We start from the raw sequence: 22,196 nt of genomic DNA, 5'->3' as shown, positions 1-22,196 counted from the left end.
TGGGCTGATTTGAGGGATCCCTCCCCATCTAAGACTCTGGCCTTGAGATGGGAGCACCTTTTGTGGTCTGGTCTGGCCACTTCAGACCCCCCTTCTGATCTGCATCTGGCCCCACTGGAGGGATCACCTGGGGGTCTCTTTGAGTGTGGGAGCTCCCCTCCCCAGATTTATCCCATTTCCTGGGGCACCTGGGCTTCAACTGTCTCCAAGCAGTGAGGAAAAGGAAGGCCCTTGCCCCCCCCCCACACACACACACACACACACCCAAAAGAGAAATCTCTGGGACAGGGATGGTTGAAGCAGGAGCTCTTTGGGAGGCAGAGAGGAAATGTGTCCTCCACTGGCCTGCCCTGGAGGAGGACTGGGGCCCTTTAGAGGTCAGCCCCAAGCCACTCCACTCCCTCCCTGAGGATGGAAGAAAGTAGAAGGGCCTGGAATTGCAAGGGGCTTTTGGCACCCCTAAAAACAAGTGCTCCAATGTGCAGTTGAGAAAACTGAGGAGGAAGTGCCCACAATCAGGAGCAGCCCAGACATTCCAGCAAACAGACCTGAACTAACCTGAGGACCCCCCCTTTCTCATCACTGCCCCCCAGAGAGGTCGTGTGAGAGGGCTGTGACTCCCTGTGTGTGTGGGTAGAGGGAGCTGATCTTGCGGAGGGACCCACCTCCTGGGGTACCTGTGTGTGCACTGTAGGGGAGCACGTGGATGGTAAGTACCTCGTCAGCCACAACCCTACCACACTCCCTTGAGATGGACTCAGGAGTGCTTGGCAGGAAAGTACTCTTCCTGACCCTCTGGGGAGGGATATGGAATCAGAGACCTAGAGAGGATGCCCCAGCTCGCTAGTCTGTCCTCAAACACCCTCCCGTTGTCCCCGGTAAGTCCGGCCCCTAGGCAGCCCACGCAGAGGGTGGGCACCCAAGAAGGCCCACTCCGGCCTGCCCGACGCTCGAGGGGGCCCGGGAGGGCGGAGTGCAAGGTGGCGGGAGGCGGCGGCTAGGGGAGCGGGTGGGCGGGGGCGCTGACGTCAGACCCTGGCCCGGCTGCCGGCCGCCGATCCCCCGCCACATCCTGGTGGCCGTGCTCGCAGCCAGGCCGGGCCCTGCGCCGCGCAGCCAAGCAGCCTCGCGCGCAGCCACCGGGGAGCGGGCGGGGGCCATGCAGCAGCCTTGAGCACGCCGGGCCGGCGCTGAGGAGAGCGCGCGGCGGGCGGGCGGCCCAGCATGGAGCTGAGCCTGGAGAGCCTGGGGGGCCTGCACGGCGTGGCCCACGCGCAGGCGGGCGAGCTGCTGAGCCCGGGCCACGCGCGCTCGGCGGCGACGCAGCACCGCGGTCTGGTGGCACCCGGGCGCCCGGGCCTGGTAGCCGGCATGGCGAGCCTCCTGGACGGCGGCGGCGGCGGCGGCGCCGCGGGCGCGGGCGGCGCGGGCAGCGCGAGCGGCGGCGCCGACTTCCGCGGGGAGCTGGCTGGTCCTCTGCACCCGGCCATGGGCATGGCCTGCGAGGCTCCCGGTCTGGGCGGCACCTACACGACGCTCACGCCCCTGCAGCACCTGCCGCCGCTTGCGGCCGTGGCTGACAAGTTCCACCAGCACGCGGCGGCCGCGGCTGTGGCCGGGGCTCACGGGGGCCACCCCCACGCGCATCCGCACCCGGCGGCCGCGCCGCCCCCGCCACCCCCGCCCCAGCGCTTGGCTGCCAGCGTGAGCGGCAGCTTCACCCTTATGCGCGACGAGCGCGCTGCGCTCGCCTCTGTGGGCCACCTCTACGGGCCCTACGGCAAAGAGCTGCCCGCCATGGGGTCGCCGCTGTCGCCTCTGACCAACACGCTGCCACCCGCTCTGCACGGCGCCCCGCAGCCCCAGCCGCCGCCGCCGCCACCCCCGCCGCTGGCCGCTTACGGCGCTCCGAGCCACCTGGCCGGGGACAAGCTGCTGCCGCCCGCTGCCTTCGAACCGCATGCCGCGCTATTGGGGCGCGCCGAGGATGCGCTGGCCCGCGGGCTGCCGGGAGGCGGAGGTGGCGGCAGCGCGGGCGGCGGGGGTTCCGCTGGGCTGCTGGCGCCGCTGGGCGGGCTGGCGGCGGCCGGGGCGCACGGTCCGCACGCGGGTGGCGGCGGCCCAGGCGGCGGCGGCGGCCCGGGGGCTGGCGCGGCGGCCGAGGAGATCAACACCAAGGAGGTGGCGCAGCGCATCACGGCGGAGCTGAAACGCTACAGCATCCCGCAGGCCATCTTCGCGCAGCGTATCCTGTGCCGCTCACAGGGCACGCTCTCTGACCTGCTGCGCAACCCCAAGCCGTGGAGCAAGCTTAAGTCCGGCCGTGAGACCTTCCGCAGGATGTGGAAGTGGCTGCAGGAGCCCGAGTTCCAGCGTATGTCAGCGCTGCGCCTCGCAGGTAGGAGCGCGGCGCACACCGCCGGACCCCGGGACGCTGGCTCGGGGCTCCCCAGCACCAACCAGCCTTGGCCGCCTCCCCATACCCCGGCTGTTCGCCCCGCCGGCCAGCTCCGAGCTCCCTTGCAGGAGGTTAGAGCGTGATCTGCGCCCCTGCCCGTCTGTACCGTCGCCAAAAGAAAGGGGTTGTGCCGCCTTCCCCCCATAGCCGTCCGCCCAGCCCGTCAGGAAACCGAGGATCCCCGAAGCAGCCTGCAGGGTCAATTATTGTGTGTGTGGTCTGTATGTAGGGGTAAGGGTGCTGTGCCCCAGACACATCGTCGCTGTCAGCTCGGGGGGCCACTCTTCTCTTCCCGAACAGTCCCTCGCTGTGCTTCCATCCCCGGGGCAGAGAGCTTGGACCGCTCACTGGGCGAGGGCGCGCTGGCGGCCAGGGCCAGGCCGGTGCTCAGCCCCTGGCCCCAGCGTGCGCATCTTTGTGGTTCAGTCTCTGCGATCGATAGCCCCCTCTACATCTCCGGCCGCTGGCAAAGGTCACCGAAGAACGGGAGAACGGGCGGGGGAGGGGAGGCCCCGGGAACCCTCCTCAGTGCGGTTCAGAGGCCTTCACACCCCTGTCTGTCGCCCGCTGGAGCATTTGCTCTTGGCTTAGATGCACACCCCGCTGCCCGCCTTGCTTTTTTTGTTTTTGTTTTGTGTTTCTCTCATTTCTACCTCCTCTTTGTCAGAGCAACCTGGTATCTATTTTTTGCTTGCTTGCCATTTTTCTCCTGTTCCTCCTCATTCTTTCTCCTCTCTGTCACTCTTTTTGTCTCTCAGCCTCTGTGTCTGTCTCACTCAGCCCCCAGACCCCCTAGGGACCCCACTCCCTCCTCCCTCCCAGCTGACAACAGCTGGGTCCACACCTGCCCCCAGAGAGGTGGCCTGACCAAGCCTCCTCCTGAGTGTATGTGGGGGTACAGGAAAGCACCCCCTACCACCTTGATGGACCTGGTTTGTGAGGGGTGGTCTTCCCTAGGCCACACTGGGGAGGGGAATGTAGACGTTCCAGCCACCGGGACAATAGCTGCCGCGGGCACTGGATCGATGGCTTCTCTGAACACAGGGCCGAGTGGGGTTGGATAGAGTGGGCTGGGTCTTACACTAGGCACCCCTCAAGCAGAGAGGCAGGGAGGGCCTTGGCTGTGCCCCTCCCAGTCTGAGGGGGCTGGGAAGAGGGAGTGTCCATTTTAAGATGGAAAGGGTCTTATATTCATTCCTCCCCTCCCCCCAGGCATATTGGACAACCCAAAGAGCCTGCACCCACGCACAAGCCTCAGTTTCCCCCTCTGTAGAGTGAGGTGACTAGCTGAGACATCTATGGGCTCCCTAGATTCTCCACTTTGGGGAATGGGGAAATAAACTCTCCTTCCTATGTGACAGGTGACCGAGTATGTGGAGAGGTCATTGTGACATATTAGAAATGGTCTCAGGAACCTGGGCTGTTTTTGTAAGGGCAGCACCAGCTCTTTCTTGCTCCCCATGATACAATGGTGGGGTGTGCTCCAAGAGAACACTCACTCACATCAACACGCAGCCACAGCCTGCTGTGTGCAGTGTAGGTGACATCAGGTAGCAGAGAGCACACCCCCTATGCTCTGGCCACAGGTATCTCCTGAATGCAGTAGATACTAACTGGACTCGATAAGTGGGCAACATGTGGTGTTTGACATATTACCATACTGGCCACCTTCCACCTCCTCCCCAGTGCATATATTTCGGGGACATAGTGTTCAACATGGGTGTATCCCAAAGAACACACGCCACTTTCCATTTTTCTCACTGTCTCATTTAATTAACGTGGCCACCCATTAGTGGTATCAATCTCACATTTTGGGCCACCCAAAAGATAGGCCAGGGCTTCAAAAGGACAAAGCGCAGGTGGGAAGTCCTGGGGAGGGTGCTGCTGCTGGGGGAGGGGGAGTGATGCCAGCCTTGGCAGGTGCCCTGTCTCGGAAGTCTGGGCTTCCCTTCCTGCTGCCCCCATAGTTACAGATGGGTGGACCGAGGCCGGTGGGCAGGCCTCGCTGATGATAAAGCTCCAGCAGCGGTCTCGCCTCTGAGCTTGGGTTTCCCCTTTTGGGAAATAAGAGAAGAGGGCGCCTGAGGGAAGCGGAGAGGGTGAGTGCTGGGCCGGGCAGTGATGGGGTGTTGGGGATAATGAACCGGTCAGTCGGGGCGTGTCCCTCGCTCCTCCTGCTGAGGCCCACGCCGTAACCTCACCGACCCTCCTGGTCTGCGCGCGGGGCCCTAGAGACCTGCGGCACCTCTGGCGCACTTGGGGCCGCGCCTGCACAGCGGCGCAGACTGGGATGTTAGAGGTGGCAGAGGGCTTCGGGGTAATTAGGCACCGGTGGGAGGAGAAGCCTTTAGTTCCGGTCTCTGGGCAAATGAAAAGCGGTTAAGTGGCGGCAAATCTCAGCAGTTAGAGGGAGGAGGTAGGTCGTATCCCCCTCCTAAAAGTGCAACCCCGCAGGGGGCAACCCGATAGTCCTCCAGGTGCCCCCACCCGCTCTTCCTTTGCGCAGTTCAAATCCTGGTAGGAAGGATTCAACGTCCCTCCTCCTCCCCATCCCGGGCCCAACGAAAGCCGCCGCCTTCCCCATGGCCTCCTTGTTCCCAAGAATCCGGAGCTTTGCGCCCCAGTCTGGCCCGAGTGGCTGCCCGGCTCTGGGCTGTCCCAACACTGTGGCCAGGAGGAAGGAAGGAGGAAGGGAGACACGCGCAGAAACACTGACACAGAGAAAAAGAGACAGAGATAGATAGGGGAAACGGAGAGTAACAAAAACAAAGAAAGAAAATGTAGAGGCAGAACTGGAGAAACCAAAAGAAAAACAGAGAAAGACCTAGAGGGAGAGGGAGAAGGAAAAGGGGAGGGAGAGGGAGAGGGAGAGAGGGAGAGAAAAGGAGAGAGAGGGAGAGGGGGAAGAAGAGGGGGAGAGGAAGAAAGAAAGAGAGACTAGGAAAAGGGAGGTGAGAGTTCCAGGGGCTGTAGGGGGAAGGGTGGTTTCTTTGTTTCTGCAAGGCACCTGAGAAATCTGACCAGGTAGACCTCAGGGTCCTCCCCTACCCCACTGCCCTACTCCGCTGCTTATTCTGTGTGCCTCAGTTTACCCATTTGTAAAGTCTGTGCATTGGGGGAGCCAGATTCTGGGTCTTACATTCTTAGATTCTAGGACCCCCAAGTCCCAGCAAGGCTAGCCCTACAGCATCCTCAACACCACTGCCATGGGGGCCTCTCCCTACCCCCATTTCAGGATCCTCTGATTTCCGGCAGCTTCCCAGCCGCCTCCTCTTCGAAGCCCTCCCAGCTCAGTCTCAAACAGTAATTATGGGAGAGGGGCTGGGGGAGGGGCAGCAGGCTCCTGGGCAGGGGCGGGGCGGTCGATGAATTCGAATTACCGTCTCTAATTCATCACCGTTGCCAGGTCGATAGCTTCAGCGGGCTTCAAATATTGTTTAAATTGCAACTCTGGAGAAAAAATATTTTTTGTAACTAATCAGAAAAAAATATGTGCAAAATAAAATATCAGATGGAGGCAATTGAAAGAAGGGCCCTCTCCTCCCCCTAGGCCCACTAGTAAATCCAGAGCCCACAATCCCTGAGGGATGATGGAGACCAGCATGGGAGGAACTGATGTAGGGAGGGAGCCATTTCTGGAACCATCTTGCTGATGGGAGCAGGTGCAATGATGGTGGACCTCAGGGTTGGCAGTGGGCAGAGCAGTGATCAGGGTCTGGAATGGGTGGTAAAAACCTAACTTGAACTGCAAGAGGGCCATGCCTCTCACAGAGCCCATCCCTGCGCCCCCCCCCCCAAGTCATCCCAGCAGAGAGATTAGCTTAGAGACTGGGGACTCACCTGGGCTGCAACACTGACTGATTCTGGGCCAGGGTCTGAGCCTGTTTCTTCATCTGAGAAATGGACAGAATCAGATACCAACTAGCAGGTGCTTGCTGAGGTGAATCTAATCAACCCTTGTCTTCCTCCCATGGAGACCTTCAGGGTGCCTTCACAGACCCTACACCCTGAAGCCAAGTTGCTTGATCACCCCTTCACACCCAATTCTCATCTTGGTGGAGGGAGAGTTCTGGTCACCTTCAGCAGCCTAGGCTCTGTTGGATCCATGGAGACTGGGCAGGAGCTGCTGGAAAGGGCCTGGGGTCTGAAGGGGACACTGTAGGCCCTCACAAGAATGCACAGAGTAGGAGGAACCTGGGTCTGGGGCTGTGTATGCCAGAGCCATATGGGGCTGTGCACATGACTCTGGGTCCCCCCAAAACCAGTCCCCTTCTTCCGGACCACAGACCTGGGTCTGGCCAGCTCCAGACCCAGCCCAGGTTTAGTGATTGGCTTCACCCCACTCATGCAAGGGCGGGGGGGGGAGGGGCAGGAGCTGGCTGGGGTGCCGAAGCCCTCCTCTCGTCTCTCAGCCAGCCCACCAAGGGAGATGGAATCATCTGGAATGATCTTTTAAGCCAAATGGGGTTATGGTGCCCACTTTACTGACCAGCCAAGGCTGAAAGGAAGGAAGGGATTTACCAAAGTCACACGCTCAGTGAGAAGTGGCACTGGTTCCAGCAGGAGGGAGAACAGACTCAGCTCCCAGCTGTAAAGGGGGGCCAGAGGTTGCAGACCTCCTGCCCCCTGAGTCTGGTGGAGCTATAAGCCCAGCTTGAGATGCTCAGGCTCCTACCTCCTGCAGAGATGAGAACATTCCAGAAAGGTGGCTCAGGGGAGACAAAGGCTGGAGGTGGGGGGCGGTACTCAGTGAATTGAGGTGGACAGTAGGGTGGCTCTTAAAGTCACCCTTGGGCTAGTGGACAGTGAGGCCTGTGCTTCTCTGAGCTCTCCTGAGAGTAGCAGGATTATGGGCCCATGTGAGCCTATCCCCCAGGGACCAACCAGAGACCCTCAGGGAGTGTGTGTGGGGACAAGGTTCTAATTGCTCCCCCGTTCCTGTCCAACTCCAAGCCACCAGGATCCCTCCCACCCTCATACTTTTCCTGGTGAGCCACCCCCTCCTCTATGCCACCCACTCCTTGATGCCCTATCCTCAGGGTGAGCCTGGGCCCAGCATTGAAAGTCCAGCACTCTCGGAGCCCAAGACCAATAACAATCTATTCCTACCTGAAAGAAAAATGAATGGTCACCCCCAGTTCACAGAGCACACAGATGAGTCTGGGGGAGTTGTTTGCTAGGTGAGGGGCTGGAGCTGGCCTTTGGTTTCTTTATTCTGAAAGAATAAAGTCCCAGAACTAACCAAGACCTGACCATTCTCCTCCTTAATCTTCCCCACTCCTGTACTTCTTCCCTATCAACCATCACCACCCTAGTCTGAGCAACCCATAGCCTGCCACTGCCTCCTCGTGGCTGGTCTCCAGGCTCCACTCTCACACTTGAAGTCCACTCCCTCGGAGCTGTAGGAGACTTTTTATGATCATTTTGAAGCTTTTTCCTCTTCTGCTTAGCATCCTGGCAGTGGCTCCCAGAGCCCTTAAGATGTGAAGAAAGCTTCTGCAGCAGCCTTCAAAACCCTAATTTCCTGCCCCCTCTGAATGTGGAAGGGCACTGCCAGGTAGTGGAACCTGGGAAACAGTCTGGGAGGTGGGAAGCTCAGAGCAGCTGTAAGGATTGAGGCTGTGCCCCTGCAGCTGGTGTCTTTGTATGCAGCCGTGAACCTGAGGAGCTCAGGCTGTTTGAATCAAGTTTTTAATTAAATATGCCCCTTGATCAATGAGGAAGGCAGTGCTAGTGGGGGATGGGGGACACTGGCTTGGGAGACCCCCGTGACCTGGACTAGTCTCAGGACACCTGTAGCCTCAGTTTCCCTTCTGCCTAGTAGGCTTAGATGTTGGTGTGACTAGGAAACAGGACCCTCCTGCCACTGGATTCTTGCCCTGAGAACAGGTGTAGGAGGGGTAGGGGCGTGCCTCAGGCCTAAGGAGTCACACACACAAGGCCACAGACTCACAGCAGATAGAAGAAAGGACAAAGAGAGGGATCCATTACTGGCGCAGGTGGCCAAGGAGAGAGGTGTAGGGATCCGAATGTAGACGCCAGACTCCGCCTCAGGACCCCCATCCACCCTCGGGCCAGGTCTGGCGTGTTCGAGGCCGCCAGGAGGTGGAGCATCAGGAAGAACTCCCCAAGACTTGCACTGGCCACTGGCGGCTGGGAGTCAACCATGCGCCCCCCGGGTGGGCCCGCCATACCACCTCTTCCCTGCGTCAGGGCAGATGCTGATTGACCCTTCTTCCTAGCGCTGAGGCTTGGGAGGGAGTTGTATCCGCCCACTGTGACCGAGGTGAGTGAATAGGGGACCTAGATCTGGGACAGCAAGGTCCTCGCGTCTCCAAGCGCCCTTGCGCATCCGCAGGCGTTGGGATGGACGTCTGTGCCTGTTTCCCCCACCAGGAGAACGCTACCCCGAATTACCTGGGAAAACAGCCGTGGAGTCCAGCCAGGGAGGGTCCTCCCAACACTCATCTAAACGCGAAAGAATCAATCGCGCACCGACCCTCCGCAGCCTGACAAGACCGGGGTACACGCAGCCGGCCTAAGGAGACTCAGTTCCTTGCCCTGCACATCAGCAGCCTCGGGCCTCAGGGTTATGGGTGCACGCTCCACTCGAGAGCGCAACCCGAAACAGGCCCCCGCGTCCCGTCCCAGGAGAAATCACAGCCTGCCCGGTGGGAGCCTTTGAGCTCCTCTCCTTCCATGCTGAATTCCTCAGGGCGGCAGTGGTCTCGGTGCGCTGGGCTAGGCATTCTAAGCCTCCTGGAGGGGTGCAGTGCCGGCTCCCCAGGGAGGGCAGCAGGGTCCGGGGGCACTCAGGGAAGAATGGTGGGGTGTCAATGCACAAGTCACGTCCTCCATCCCCTGTGCAGCTCCCCCAGATGGAGAGTGGAACTCCCAGCCCAGAGGGAGCAGAAAGTGGATAAAGAAAAAGGCTTCCTCACGCAGTAAAAGCAACCACAAAGCCTCTGTTCTCTCCCCTCACCTCCTTTCTTTCCCCGCTTCTTTAAAAATGCTGTAGTATTTTTTAAACAGTGGACACATTCACCAGGATCTAGATTTCAATGAAACAAGCCGGCATCCTCCCTTCCCCTCCTTTCTACAAAATAGTTTCTATTTCTCCTTCCAATCTAGAGAGAGGTTACACTGAATCCCACAGCTACAAGGGCACATTCTTTTTCTTCTCTTTTTCTTAAAGAAACACACACACACACACAGGAGAGTGTCCACTCTGTTTCCCTACACACACCAGAATGTTCCACATCAGGAAAGAGAGCACCTCGGGTCGTTCTTGCTGGCTGTGTAGTATTCTTCTCTTTGGCCATTTCCTTCTTTCTTCAGCCACCTTCCTACCCAGTGATTTTTTATCACCGCGGTGCATACCTCTGAGGTGGACCATTTGCATGTGAGTTGATCTGTACATTTGTTTCTCTGTTATTGAAATGCTGGGCCCCCACCCCACCCCCTACCCCTGTTTCTGCATTGGCCTCTCTGCTCTTTTTCTTATCACTGGGTTCTTTCCTGTCATCTTTTCAAATTCATTTCTAAATGCCAGCTGCTGTGACTTCTCAATATCTTTTTAAAATAAAAGCTGTGTGTGTGTGTGCGCACGCGCATGCACTCATGCGTGTGGTTTGCCCCTGTGACTGCCTGAAGGAGGGGGGCCCCCAACCCAGCGGTGCAACCTCCAGATGAAGGCCCATAGTCCAGTGGAAACACTTATTTTCTTGATAAGTCTTTGAAAGGCTCAGAACTAATTTGAAAATTTGGCCATTAAAATCCCTTCAGGGGGAGAGAAGGGAGGGAGGGAGGTGGGGCCTCTCCCAAAGGCTGGGCACCAGCTAAGGTATGTGCAGAAGCCAGGCAGGGAGGTGTAGGCCAGGCAAGCAGGGGAGGGGGAGAAGAGGCAGAGAGTAGAGAGTCCCAGGGCCAGAGTGGGGACAGATGAGGGACTGTTGAGGCCTCCAGGGGTCCTTATCTGAGGGCAGGGGCCTAGCTCAGCACCAACTCTGCCCCCTCACCCATGGAAACCCCTTTTCTGGCTCCCTCAGGGATGTGAAGTGTGGATAAAGGGGGTGGACACATGTTCTCCAGGCCCCATCAAAGTGATCTCTGTGTCACTTTGGGCTAGTCACCTACCTTCTCTGGCCTGAGGAGGCCAGCAGAGGATGCTCAGAGCAGCTCAGCCCAGTGGGAACAAGCCACCAGGGTGAAGGCATCAGTGTTCCCCACATCTGGAGCTGGGCAGCTGGTGGCCAAGGGCAGGACTGGTCGCCAAGGAAACTGGTCATCATCCCAGCCGGAGACTGGGCTCCGTATTGAATTGTCTGCTCTGTGAAGCCAGAGCTGAGCACTGGAGGTGGCCAGAGGGGAGGGGACAGCCCCATCCAGCTCTTGCTCCTCCACTACCCCTACCCCAACCCCATGTGTGTCCCAATTGACAGGCACAGGGGCAAAGAGCTGGGGGTGGGGCGGAGACAAGAATGCTCAGTTGCTGCTTTGGGTGCTGCACAGACAGTGTGACACAGAGGGACAAGAACTAGCACTCAGGTGCCCCGTCATCAGATTCAGGGGCCACCATCCTGTTGTCTTTCCCTGTCAAACTCAGCCTTTGGGGAAGGGGTAGCTCTTCCTTCTGATGCCACTCTGGTTCATGCCTCCTCTCCTGCCCTGGACTTTACTTTCCCCTCTTCCCCACTTCCCAGACACTGGAGCTCTGTCTCCAGTCCATCCTCCTTGCCTAGGTCTGTCCCCATGTGGAGGCCTCTCAGAACCCAGCCCTGCTCACATCTTCGCCCCCAACCCCCCACCCAGACTCCACTTCTATTCCCTGCTCCCCAGCGGCTCTGAGCAAGGCGGTAGAGCCCTCTTCTGGGACCAAGCAGGTCATCCCTTTCTGTTTATCTCTGTGATTATTGGAGCAACATGGCTCCCACATCAGACTGTGGCTTTGTGAAGCAGGGGCTGTGTCTGTCTTGCTCACAACCGACTCCAGTATTGTCTCAGGCACAGTACATACAGTAGGTGCTTGATAAATGTATGAGGAAGGAAGGAAGACGTTGCAGGGTCCCATTCATTCAGCACTTGCTGCACAGATCTCATGATCTCTACACCATTGTCACCCTCACTTTTAAGGACATAAGGGTCATGGGTCACTGTGTCCACTTAATAAACCAGGAAACTGATGTCCATAGAGTGTGTATCAAGGCCACTCTGCCCTTGGAGCCCAGGCCTGGCATCCCTGCTCACCAGGAATGACGAGGGGGTGAGTGGGCAGCTAGCCGGGGCCAGGCAGACAGGAGCTGTCCTGGGAGAGGGAGGTCTAGGTGGACACAGCCTGCATCCCATGTGCTCAGACCCAAAGGGCTTCACCACCCACCCCATGTCACAGCCAGTCATATCACATACCATTAGTTTTTCACACTGCATCCTCCTGTCTTACATTCACACTGTGTGTCCCCAAGGCCATCTACAATCAAATGTCACGCTGAGCTCTGCAGGCCCCTAGGTGTTTCCCTACCAGCTCTGGGCCTCTTCCCTCCATTGCCCCTCCAGCTCCCCATGCTACTGACCATCTTTTCTGCCTGAATTGCCCCTGCTACCAACACAGGTTGTCCCAATTACTCAGAGGCTCACATATGTGTGGTTTGGTTGTGTGTGAACACACACACTGTAGCAAAGTGCAGCACACACCCACACCCACACACCACCCTTCATCTGGCCAGGCCTTCCTCAAGCCCTGCACGGCCACACTCAGAGGCCAGGGAACAGACGGACGCCTGCTCGTTCAGTCCGCTCTGCACGTTCAGTCCGCTCAAGGCCAGGGATAGGAAGGATGAGCAGGAGAGGATACAGAGGAACAAAACAGGGAAGAGGGAGACAGAGAGGGGTACGAGGGGACAGGAGTGGGAAGGGAAAGGAGAAGGGAGAAGCAAGAAAAGAGGAGCAGAGAGGAGGAGAGGAAGGAGTGAGAAGAAGAAGGATGTCTTTCAGAAGATGATGGGAGTGAACAGGTTGGATCCCAGCTTCCTGCAGTGCAGACATGATTTTGTTCAATCCACTGAGGAGCGACTGAATCTAGGTTTCCCCTCCCCACCCACCCTTCAGCAGTCCCAGCCCCTCCCTCATTAACTGGGGATAGGGTGCTCCCTGCTGAGGGTGTTCCCAGAGGTTCCACTGGCCTTCCAGGGCAGTGCCCAGCTGGGTCTCCCCTGGCAGGGTCTTTGAGTCTGGGCTGAGTCCCCTTATTGCCACACTACCCACATTGGGGTCACCAGGGGCATCAGTCATTGGACAAACACACCCAGCCAGCGGCCTCCTGTGGACCCACTCTATGCTAGGGTCCCAGAGGAGGGAGCTGGAGCTCTGCTAGGGTGGGGTGGAGGAGGGGATTTTTTTTTTTTTTTGGAGGAAGGGCCGCTAGTGCATGGCTTTGAGGGATATGTAGGAGTTCTCTGGCTGGGGCAGCCCATCTCCCTCTCCTGACCCCAGTTTCTCCATCCCTCCTCTCTCCAGAGTCCAGGAGAGGTGCTGAGGCCTGAGACCTGCCCTGAGAGAGGGAGAAACTTATTGTCTTCCCTGTAATTGGGGCTCAGAATTGGGCTCCTCCCACGGAATCCCAGATGGGAGCTTGGGGTCTCATCCCAGCCCTACCTTGGTATTCAGGACTTTTATGGCTAAACCCCTTTCCACAGCCCAGCAAGAGAGAGGCCATGATTAAGACCATTATTGCTGACACCCATGCAATAATCCACCAGGTGGTGGGGCCTGGTTCTTTTTGGACCCTGGAGGGGTCCTTGTGGGTGGGGGTGGTCTGCTTGCTGAGCCCAGCAACTTTCTAGAAAAGCAGGAAGCAGGCAAGTCCCAGGGGGTCTGAAACGAAAGGGTTTTCGTTTCAGAACTTGAGGGTCCCCTGATTCACCTTCGTTTACCCCTACCTGGACAAGGGAGGCGGCCCTGGACCCAGTCCCGCCCCTCCTACAAGAGCTGGTGCGGGACGGCTGCCCTCTGCCGGTCTCATTGGGAATCTCCGGTCAGATGCTGCAGAAAGGCCCTGTGAGGGGGCTGGTTTGGGAATGGGGTTTCCGTCTTTTCTGGGTCGCCTTTGATATTTTCCCAAGTCCTCTGTGATCCGCCCCCAGGAGCTAGTCCCTGGCCCTCCTCATGTCTAGACTCTAAAAAGACTAGGAGCAGTGGGGGAGGTAGGTTGGGGTGCAGCACTGGAGGTCCTGAGATCCGAGGGTCTCAGAATCAGCAGTTCTTAGCAGCAGGCTCTTAGTCCCTGGGGTCATGGAGGGCGGATGGAAGAGAAAGTTGGGACTCAGTAAATGGGCTTCTGGATAGATTGGGTGAATTGCAAGTGCTATGGACAAAAAGGTAAAGAAAAAGTGTGTGTGTGGCGGGAGGGGGGTTGCAGTATTACTTTGAGGGTCAGAGTAGGCCTCATAGAGGAGATGTTTGAGCAAAGACTAGAAGGAAGAAAGAGAACCATAAAGAAATGTGAGGAAGAGAGATTCAGGTAGAGGCAACAGCCAGTGCAAAGGCTCTAAGGTTGGATCATGCTCGGGATGAGACCAGTGTGGCAGTGGAGTGAGGGCAGCAGTAGGAGGTGAGGACAGAGAGGTGACTGGGTGGGAGGGGAGAACTCAGTGAAGTAGGGAGGGCTTGGAGCAGCTGATGTGCACTGAAAAATGTTTGAAGGGGGCAGGGTCCCAATTTTGCAAATGAGACTGAGGCCCTGCAAGGGACTGACTTGCCCAGGGTCCCAGAGGGTGTCAGATGCCCCAACCCTGCCATCAAACCCACAAACCAGCCCTGCTAACTCCCCCATCAGCTGTCATGGCAACCATGGTTAGTGGTGTGGGTCTGTCTGGGGCCACTCCTAGGGCCACTCCCTGTCCCCCTACCACAGGCTGAGTCCTCCTGTGCTGGGCACATGCGAGGTGGATCCTCTGGTGGTGTTTAGTGATGTATATTAGGATAATGGAGATTTTGGTGTAGGTGATAGTGATGGAGGGCATGGAGAGTGGAGAAAACATAAGAGGTGGATGGTGGCAATAAAAAGGTGAAAGAGTGATATAGGGGAGATGATAGCAGTGCAGGTGATGAAAAGGGAGATGCTCTTGATAGAGGTGATGGTGGTAATGGTGGAGGTAGTGGAGGTACAGGAGCTGGTGGGATGGAAGGGATACTGATGGTGGAGAAAGTGATGGTGGTAGAATGGATGTCAGTGATGGAGATGGAAGTGATGGAGGTGGGAGGGGTGAAGTACTGATACTGATGGTAGAGGTGGAGGTGATGGTGGAGAGGTGATGGAGGCGGAGGTGATGGAGGTGGGAGGGGTGAAGTACTGATACTGATGGTAGAGGTGGAGGTGATGGTGGAGAGGTGATGGAGGTGGAGGTGATGGTGGAGAGGTGGTGGAGGTGATAGTAGGAGGCATGATAAGGTAGACGTGACATTGATGGTGGAGGATGCAATGGAGATAGAAGGGATGCAGGTAGTGGAGGAGGTGATGGATGTAGAAGGGATGCAGGTAGAGGAGGTGATGGTAGAGAATGTGGTGCAGATAGTGGGGATAGTGGAGATTGTGAGAGGGGTGGCCATAGCAATGGCAGCACAGTCAGGCTAGTGACTGCTGTCCCGGGTAAGTCCAGGACTTCTCATGCCAGCTTCCTGTCCCCTGCCTTGCTTCCTAGTCAGTCCTCCTCTCCCAGCCTCAGTTTTCACTTCCATAAAAGAGTCTTATGCCCATGGCTTCTCCCCTTCCTGGGGCTTCCCCGGGTGGCACAGGAACAGCAGTAACCTTTCGGGCTGGTGGAGTAATCCTGAGTGCCAGGAGGGATGCTGATGGAGGGGGTTTGGGGCCACTGGCGGGGGCCTCCAGGCTGGCGGGGGGGGGGGGGGCTGTGGGGGATGGAAAGGATGACAAAGCTGCTCGGGGTAAACAGCTCCAACTGGAGCCTGGATCGATTAGGGCTGTGAGGAGCTGTAATTAGATTGAACGGGAAGGAAGGGGGTGGGTGAATGGAGCCTCTTTTTGCTGTGATCGACAAAATGAGAAGTTTTTTCACAACTGTTTCTTCCAGCCCCTCTCCCAGCCTCTGCCTCAGGGACACCCATTGGGCACTTGATTGGACAAGGGGGAGATGGGGGGAAAGGAGTGACCCACATCTTAACTCCCTCCCTGTCTGGGCTAGTCAACCCTAATTCCTGTTCTGTTCTGCCCTGCCTGACTAGCTGGACAACCTTGGGCAAATGCCTCACCTTCTCTGAATACTTAAGGAGAAAAATCTCTGCCTTATGGAATTATTACAGGATTAAAAGATAAGATACATATAAAACTCCTGTGAGCTTTCTGAGGAGCATTTGTATCTCTGTCCCTACTGTAAATGTATGATGAATCCATTAGTAAATTGCTAAGTGAATGAGTGAGTGAATGAATGAATTGAAGATTACAACAGGTGGTCAAGAAAGGGAATTTAAAGACTTGGGGCTGTTTTGATTCTCCCCCCTACCTGGCCTTGCTGCCTGAGACCCAGCTTTCCCTTTGAAAGAATGAGGGACCTGGCTCCCCACCATGACCCAAGTTCCAAGGAGATGAGAGGTCAAGTAGTTCCTACACTTTCTTCCAACATTTATTTATGCAGATAAAAAATGAACATAGCCCTGGCCGGTTTGGCTCAGCGGTTAGAGTGTCAGCCTGCGGTCCTGAGAGACCCGGGTTCGGTTCCCGCTAAGGGCATGTACCTCGGTTGCAGTTTGTCCCCGGCCCTGGTCGGTTGTGCGGGTGGCAGCCACTCGATGTGTCCCTTTCACATCGATGTTTCTCTCTCTCTCTCTCTCTGTTCCCCACTTTCCCTCCCACTCTACCTGAACAAAAAATGGAAAAATTTCCTCCGGTGAGGATGAAAAAAAAAAAAAAAAAAAAAATGAACATAAATTCTTGCTCCTTTGTTTTATATACATAAAGCGACCTAGTACCCTATTCATCCCCTAGGTTTGTCTCCCCATCTTTCCATATCCATGCCACACCCTCGCCCTCTGTCAACTTCTCAATATAGTTATAAATACATTATTTTCCTTAAATCAATATTCAGTATTAACATTATTATGATTTTAGTGAACATCATCAGTATTAACATTATTATGATTTTAGTGAGCCACAGGGAGTACTGGGATTGCATTTTCTTTCCTGAGCAACTATTTGTTTTTCCAGAAGTTAATAGTTGCCAATCACAAATTCTTCCCACACTCTCCAACAAAATGCAAAAACAACTCAGTAGGATTTTCCACACATATTAGGTCATCTCCCCTTTGTGCTACCCTTGGTGCTCCTGCTCTGATCTGGGTAGGGCTTCCCTCTTGTCCTTGGTGCCTTTGTGCTGTCTTTGAGGCTCTCTCCTCCTCATTTGAGGGGCCTCTTTTCCCTTTCTCCTAGGTTGAATCACTTTCCTGAATCCCACACCTTCCTTTTTTTATTTACCCCCTCATTTTTGATGGAACATATCCTGCAGTAGCTTTCTCAGAAAAATGTTGAATGTGTGACTGACTATATCTTTATTCCACCTTCATGCTTGATGCCTCAGAATTTTAAAGGCATCACTCCATTGTCTCCTAGTTTTTGAGAAGCCCAAAGCCACCTTCAACTCCATTGTCTCCTAGTTTTTGAGAAGCCCAAAGCCACCTTCATTCTTCATCCTTTAAAAAAAAAAAGTTTTTATTGATTTTTTAAAGAGAGAGGAAGAAGGAGAGAGAAAAATATCAATGTGAGAGAGATACATAGATTGGCTGCCTCCTGCACACCCTTTACTGGGGATCTAGCCCGCAACCTGGACATGTGCCCTGACCAGGAATCAAACCCAGACCTCTCAGTCCATGGGACGACACTCAATCCACTGAGCCACACCAGCCAGGCTGATTCTTCATTCCTTTTTTTTTTTTCATCTTCCCCCAAGGACATTTTTCCATTTTTTGTTCAGACAGAGTGGGAGGGGGAGAGAGAGAGAAACATCCACGTGAAGGGACACATCGAGTGGCTGCCACCCACACGACCAAACAGGGCTGGGGACAAACTGCAACCGAGGTACGTGCCCCTAGCGGGGACTGAACCCAGGTCTCTCTGGACTGCAGGCCGACGCTCTAACCACTGAGCAAAACCGGCCAGGGCTGATTCTTCATTCTTTGCATGACATCTGCTTTTCCTCTCTGTGGGCTTTTACAATCTTCTCTTTTTTTCTGGGACTCTAAAATTTCACAAGGATAGGCCTTAGGAGTGTCTTCTCCCCCCACCCCTTTATTGATTCCAGAGAGAGAGGAAGAGAAATAGAAATATCGATGAGAGAGAACATCAGTTGGCCACCTCCTGTATGCCCCCTTCTGGGGATCGGGCCCATAATGTGGGCATGTGCCCTGACCAGGAATCAAACTGGTGACCTCTTGGTGCATTAGTCGATGCTCAACCACTGAGCCACACTGGCTGGACAGGAATGTCTTCTTTCATTTTTTGAGTTGAGCACTTCATGGGCTCTTTTAAACTGGACTCTCTCCCTGGCTGGCTTGACCCAGTGTTTAGCGGGAACCGAACCCAGGTCTCTCTGTACCGCAGGCCTACGCTCCAACCGCTGAGCCAAACCGGCCAGGGCTTGACCCAGTGTTTAGAGTGTCAGCCCTCAGACCAGAGTCATGGGTTTGATTCTTGGTCAAGGGCACAACCCTGGGTTGTAGGTTCAATCCCTGGTCAGGGTTGTGCGGGAGGCAACCCATTGATGTGTCTCTCTCACATTGATGTTTCTCTCTCTCTCTCCCTCCCTCCCTTCCACTCTATCTAAAAATCAATGAAAAAATATCCTCGGGTGAAGATTAAAAAATAAAAATAAACTGGACTCTCATGTCTCTCAATCCTGCATTCTTTTTTGCATTATTTATTTGACAATTTCCTCTACTTTTGGATTGCCTCTTGACCAGATGACAAACTTGTTCAATTAATCCTCTAACTTTATTTTATTTTTTTGTATGTGCCCCTAGCGGGAACTGAACCTGGGACTCTCTGGTCCGCAGGCTGATGCTCCAACTGCTGAGCCAAACCGGTCAGGGCTAATCCTCTAACTTTATTATCTCTCTTAGTTTCCATCTCTGCATCTGCTTTGTTCTGTTTCCAGGGATATTTGCTTAACTGTATGTTCAATCCTTACGTTGATTTTATTGCTGCTATTATTATATTTAAATTCTAAGACATTGTCTGACCCTTCCATTGTCCTTTTTATTGAACAGCATCCTGTTCCTAATTTCAGGGATACAGTATTTTTCTCATATCTCTCTGAGAATATTAATTATAACTTTGCCTGATTTATCTGTTTCTTCTGAGACCATCGTCCCCCTTATCTCCTACCGTTTTTGTTCATTCCCTCTCTCTCTCTCTCTCCCATATTAAAGGCTTTCCTTTCTTTCTTTTTGTTTTTAAATCCTCACCCGAGGATATTTTTCTACTTATCTTCAAATAGAGTGGGAGGGGAGGAGAGAGAGAGAGAAACATTGACAAAAGAGTGATACATCTACTAGTTGCCTCCTGCACGACCCCGACCAGGGTCGGGACTGAACAGCAACTGAGGTACATGCCCTTGACCGGAATCAAACCTTCCACTCTGGTCTGCCGGCCGATGCTTTAACCGCTGAACAAAACCAACCAGGGCTAGAGGCTTTTCTAAAATGTCCAGTAATCTCCAGCCATCACTCTTATTTAATCATAAAACCCGAAACAGCCAATAAGAAGTGCCATGAGCCCTGGCCAGCATGGCTCAATGGTTAGAGCATTGGCCAGAGCACTGAAGAGTTGAGGGTTTAATTCTCAGTCAAGAGCACATACCTGGGTTGTAGAGTTGGATCCCCCGTACTGGTTGGTGCACGTGTGGGAGGCAACCAATCAATGTGTCTCTCTCACATCTCTCTCTCTCTTTTTCTCTCTTTCCCCTCCCTCCCTCCCACTCTCTCTAAAAATTAATGGAAAAAATATCCTTGGGTGAGGATTAATAGACATAAAGCGCCACACGTTTCGGGTCAGAGTGAGACAAAGAGTGCAGCAGTGTGTCAGGTCACATGGGAGAACCTGTTGTCCCTGAGAAATGGACCACAGTGCAAGGAACATTCATCTCTTTTTATGGGCATGTGAGGACATTGATCTGGTGTGCCATCTGGTTCAGACTGTTCTGGAACCAAGGAAAAGTGAGCTCAGTGTGTGGCCCCAGCAGGCCACCACCAGGGCTGGCAGTGGAGATCTACTGGGACAGCCTGCACCACTGGTCACTGCTGGGGAAGTAGCTGGGGGTGTGGAGTTCACGTGGAGCCAGGATGGGGCAGACTCTCCACCCCCTGCAGCCCGGACTAGTATGTGACATAGAAATTAGGACTCATAGGGTTTGTGCTGAAGCCATGAGCATCCCCCAGCCCGAGTAGAGGTAGCCCACGAAGTCTAACAGAACCAATTTTTCCACCCACTGGCCCCTACTGCACTTGAGGAAGGAATCCCACTTTGGAGCTGGTGGTGGAGGAGCAGGAGCCCTATTCCACACCCCTGAGCTGCTGCTGTTTCCCCTTTGCAAGCATCTGCCAGCCAGGGGCAGCTTCCTGCAGCCTCTCCCTGCGTTGTGCCATGCGGCCCTAGGAGAGGGAGGGGATAGTCCCCCATCCTCTTCAGATCCTCCCAGCTCCCTTGGGCACTTAAGCAAGTCTGGGTTGCGGCCTACTGATGGGCTGGAGGAGCAGACAGGGTGGCAGCTCAGATATTGGAATCAGGCTGTGGATGCCAATGTTAGCCCGATACAGAGTCCCTAAGGTGGTCAGGCCTCAGAGCACAGCCCGGGGAAGGAGGATGGTCCATCACAGTCCTTCTGAGAACTGGGTTGCCCCATCATCCCAGGGGGAGGTTACTGGGGTTTGTGACACACTCCAAGGACCTATTAATTAACTGCTTCTTTTGCCCATCTACAGTGAGCCAAAAAATTCCGTTTCCAAGTCATTTCCCACATCCTCCAGGTGTGGGCTGCAAGGGGAGGGGAAAGCCACCAACACTAATTGTTGTACCCTTTGGGGAAGGGAGACTTTCTAGGGGGTGGGGCGAGGGGTTTGGGGATATGAGCTGGGGAGGGGGCTAGCCTGCAGAAGAGGTATTGGAATGTGGTGACCATGCCTGTAGAGAGAGGTGTGCTCACAGTGTGTCCTCTTCTTTGTCTCCCCACCGCCCTATCTACCTGCCCTGTGTCTTTGTCTACTCACCCATGACTGCCCCTTTTCTTTTGTTTCTGTCTGTCCCTCCCACCTTCTTGCTGCCCCCTGGTCTCTTCCATGTCGCCCTACGGACGTTTCTGTGTCTCCCCGTCTCTTTCGGCCCTGTTCCCGGCTGTTTCTCCATCTCTCCGTGCTTCCCATGTTTCTGTTCTGCTGGTGTCGGCGCTGGGCTCTCTCCGATGCTGCCTGTCTCCTCCCACCCGGCCGCGGGGCGGCGCTGTCTCCGCCGGCTCGCCCGCTGGTTCGCCCCCGGCCCGCAGCCTGCAAGAGGAAGGAGCAGGAGCAGCAGAAGGAGCGCGCACTGCAGCCCAAGAAGCAGCGCCTCGTGTTCACCGACCTGCAGCGGCGCACGCTGATCGCCATCTTCAAGGAGAACAAGCGGCCGTCCAAGGAAATGCAGGTCACCATCTCGCAGCAGCTCGGCCTAGAGCTCAACACCGTCAGCAATTTCTTCATGAACGCGCGGCGTCGCTGCATGAACCGCTGGGCCGAGGAGCCCGGCGCTGCCCCCGGGGGTCCCGCTGGCGCCGCCACCTTCTCCAAGGCCTGAGGCGCCCCAGCTCTGCGCCCTCCCTGCGTCCACGGCCTGGGTGCTGCCCTCCCGCACCTCCCACCCCACCCAGCCGGCCTGCAGACCTGCCCCAGGGGGCACCTGGAGGGGTGCAGTCCGGGCCTCCCACACCCAGGGAGGGGACGCAGCACATCCCTCAGCCCAAGTGCACAAAAGGGCCCCCCTCTTCCCTCCATCCCACCCCTCCAGGCCAAAGGAAGCCCTCGACCATACCCCCAGAGGGTGAGGGTGACAGTAAGGGGCTCCCCAGCTCCCTCTCAATTTAGGATGCGCAGGGGCCTTGGGAAAACAGGGCTGCCCGTGTCCTCCCCGAAAGCGGGTCAAGAAGCACATACTAGAAGTATAAACCGGGTATTTACAAAAAAAAAGGAATTTTCAGAATAACCCCCCCTTTGTCAGCCCCCCCCCCCCCCGGAGGCAGGAAGAGCCTTCCTACTCACCAGTCCTCCTGTGGACCGTTCTCCCAGAACTCAGCCCCTTCTAAAGTCGCCGTCCAGCGAGAACTCTACAGTGCCCCCACCCACACCAAGACCAACCCCATCTGCTGGCAGAACTCCCCCCACAGCCAAGAACCCAGATGCCCCTCCTAGGGGCAGCCAGGATTCCTTGTGCCAAGAATTGCCTGCCTTAACGTCTTGGGAGGGGACCTGCAGTGGCGACTGCCCAGTACCCACAGGCGAGCACCCTCTCCCACCCCATCTCAGACTGGAAGGGATGGCACACTCAAACATGCCGGTAAACTCCAGATTTTCCCCTCCCCCTGCACCCCTCTGTCAGTTCACTTTAGCTTTAGGCACCTTGATGAATGACACACAGGGAGAGACAGACCCCAGGAAACAGAAGAAGACATCCAGATTCCACAGAGAATTCCATAGACACAGAGAGAGC

The 22,196-nt window shown here is 55.7% G+C and overlaps 1 protein-coding gene across 1 annotated transcript; it reads left to right on the top strand.

Annotated features, from left to right (window-relative positions):
• The first annotated feature begins 1,224 nt into the window (after window positions 1-1,224).
• On the top strand, window positions 1,225-21,287 carry ONECUT3 (one cut homeobox 3). The gene is made up of 2 exons (XM_036242008.1): window positions 1,225-2,398; window positions 20,998-21,287. The coding sequence occupies exons 1-2, from the start codon at window positions 1,225-1,227 to the stop codon at window positions 21,285-21,287; spliced, it is 1,464 nt and encodes a 487-aa protein (XP_036097901.1).
• The last annotated feature ends 909 nt before the right edge of the window (window positions 21,288-22,196 follow it).

Source organism: Molossus molossus, unplaced genomic scaffold (assembly GCF_014108415.1).
Source record: "Molossus molossus isolate mMolMol1 unplaced genomic scaffold, mMolMol1.p scaffold_m16_p_4, whole genome shotgun sequence".
NCBI lineage: Eukaryota > Metazoa > Chordata > Mammalia > Chiroptera > Molossidae > Molossus > Molossus molossus.
The sequence above is the reverse complement of the archived record's forward strand: the minus strand, read 5'-3'. Positions and strand labels throughout refer to the sequence as shown.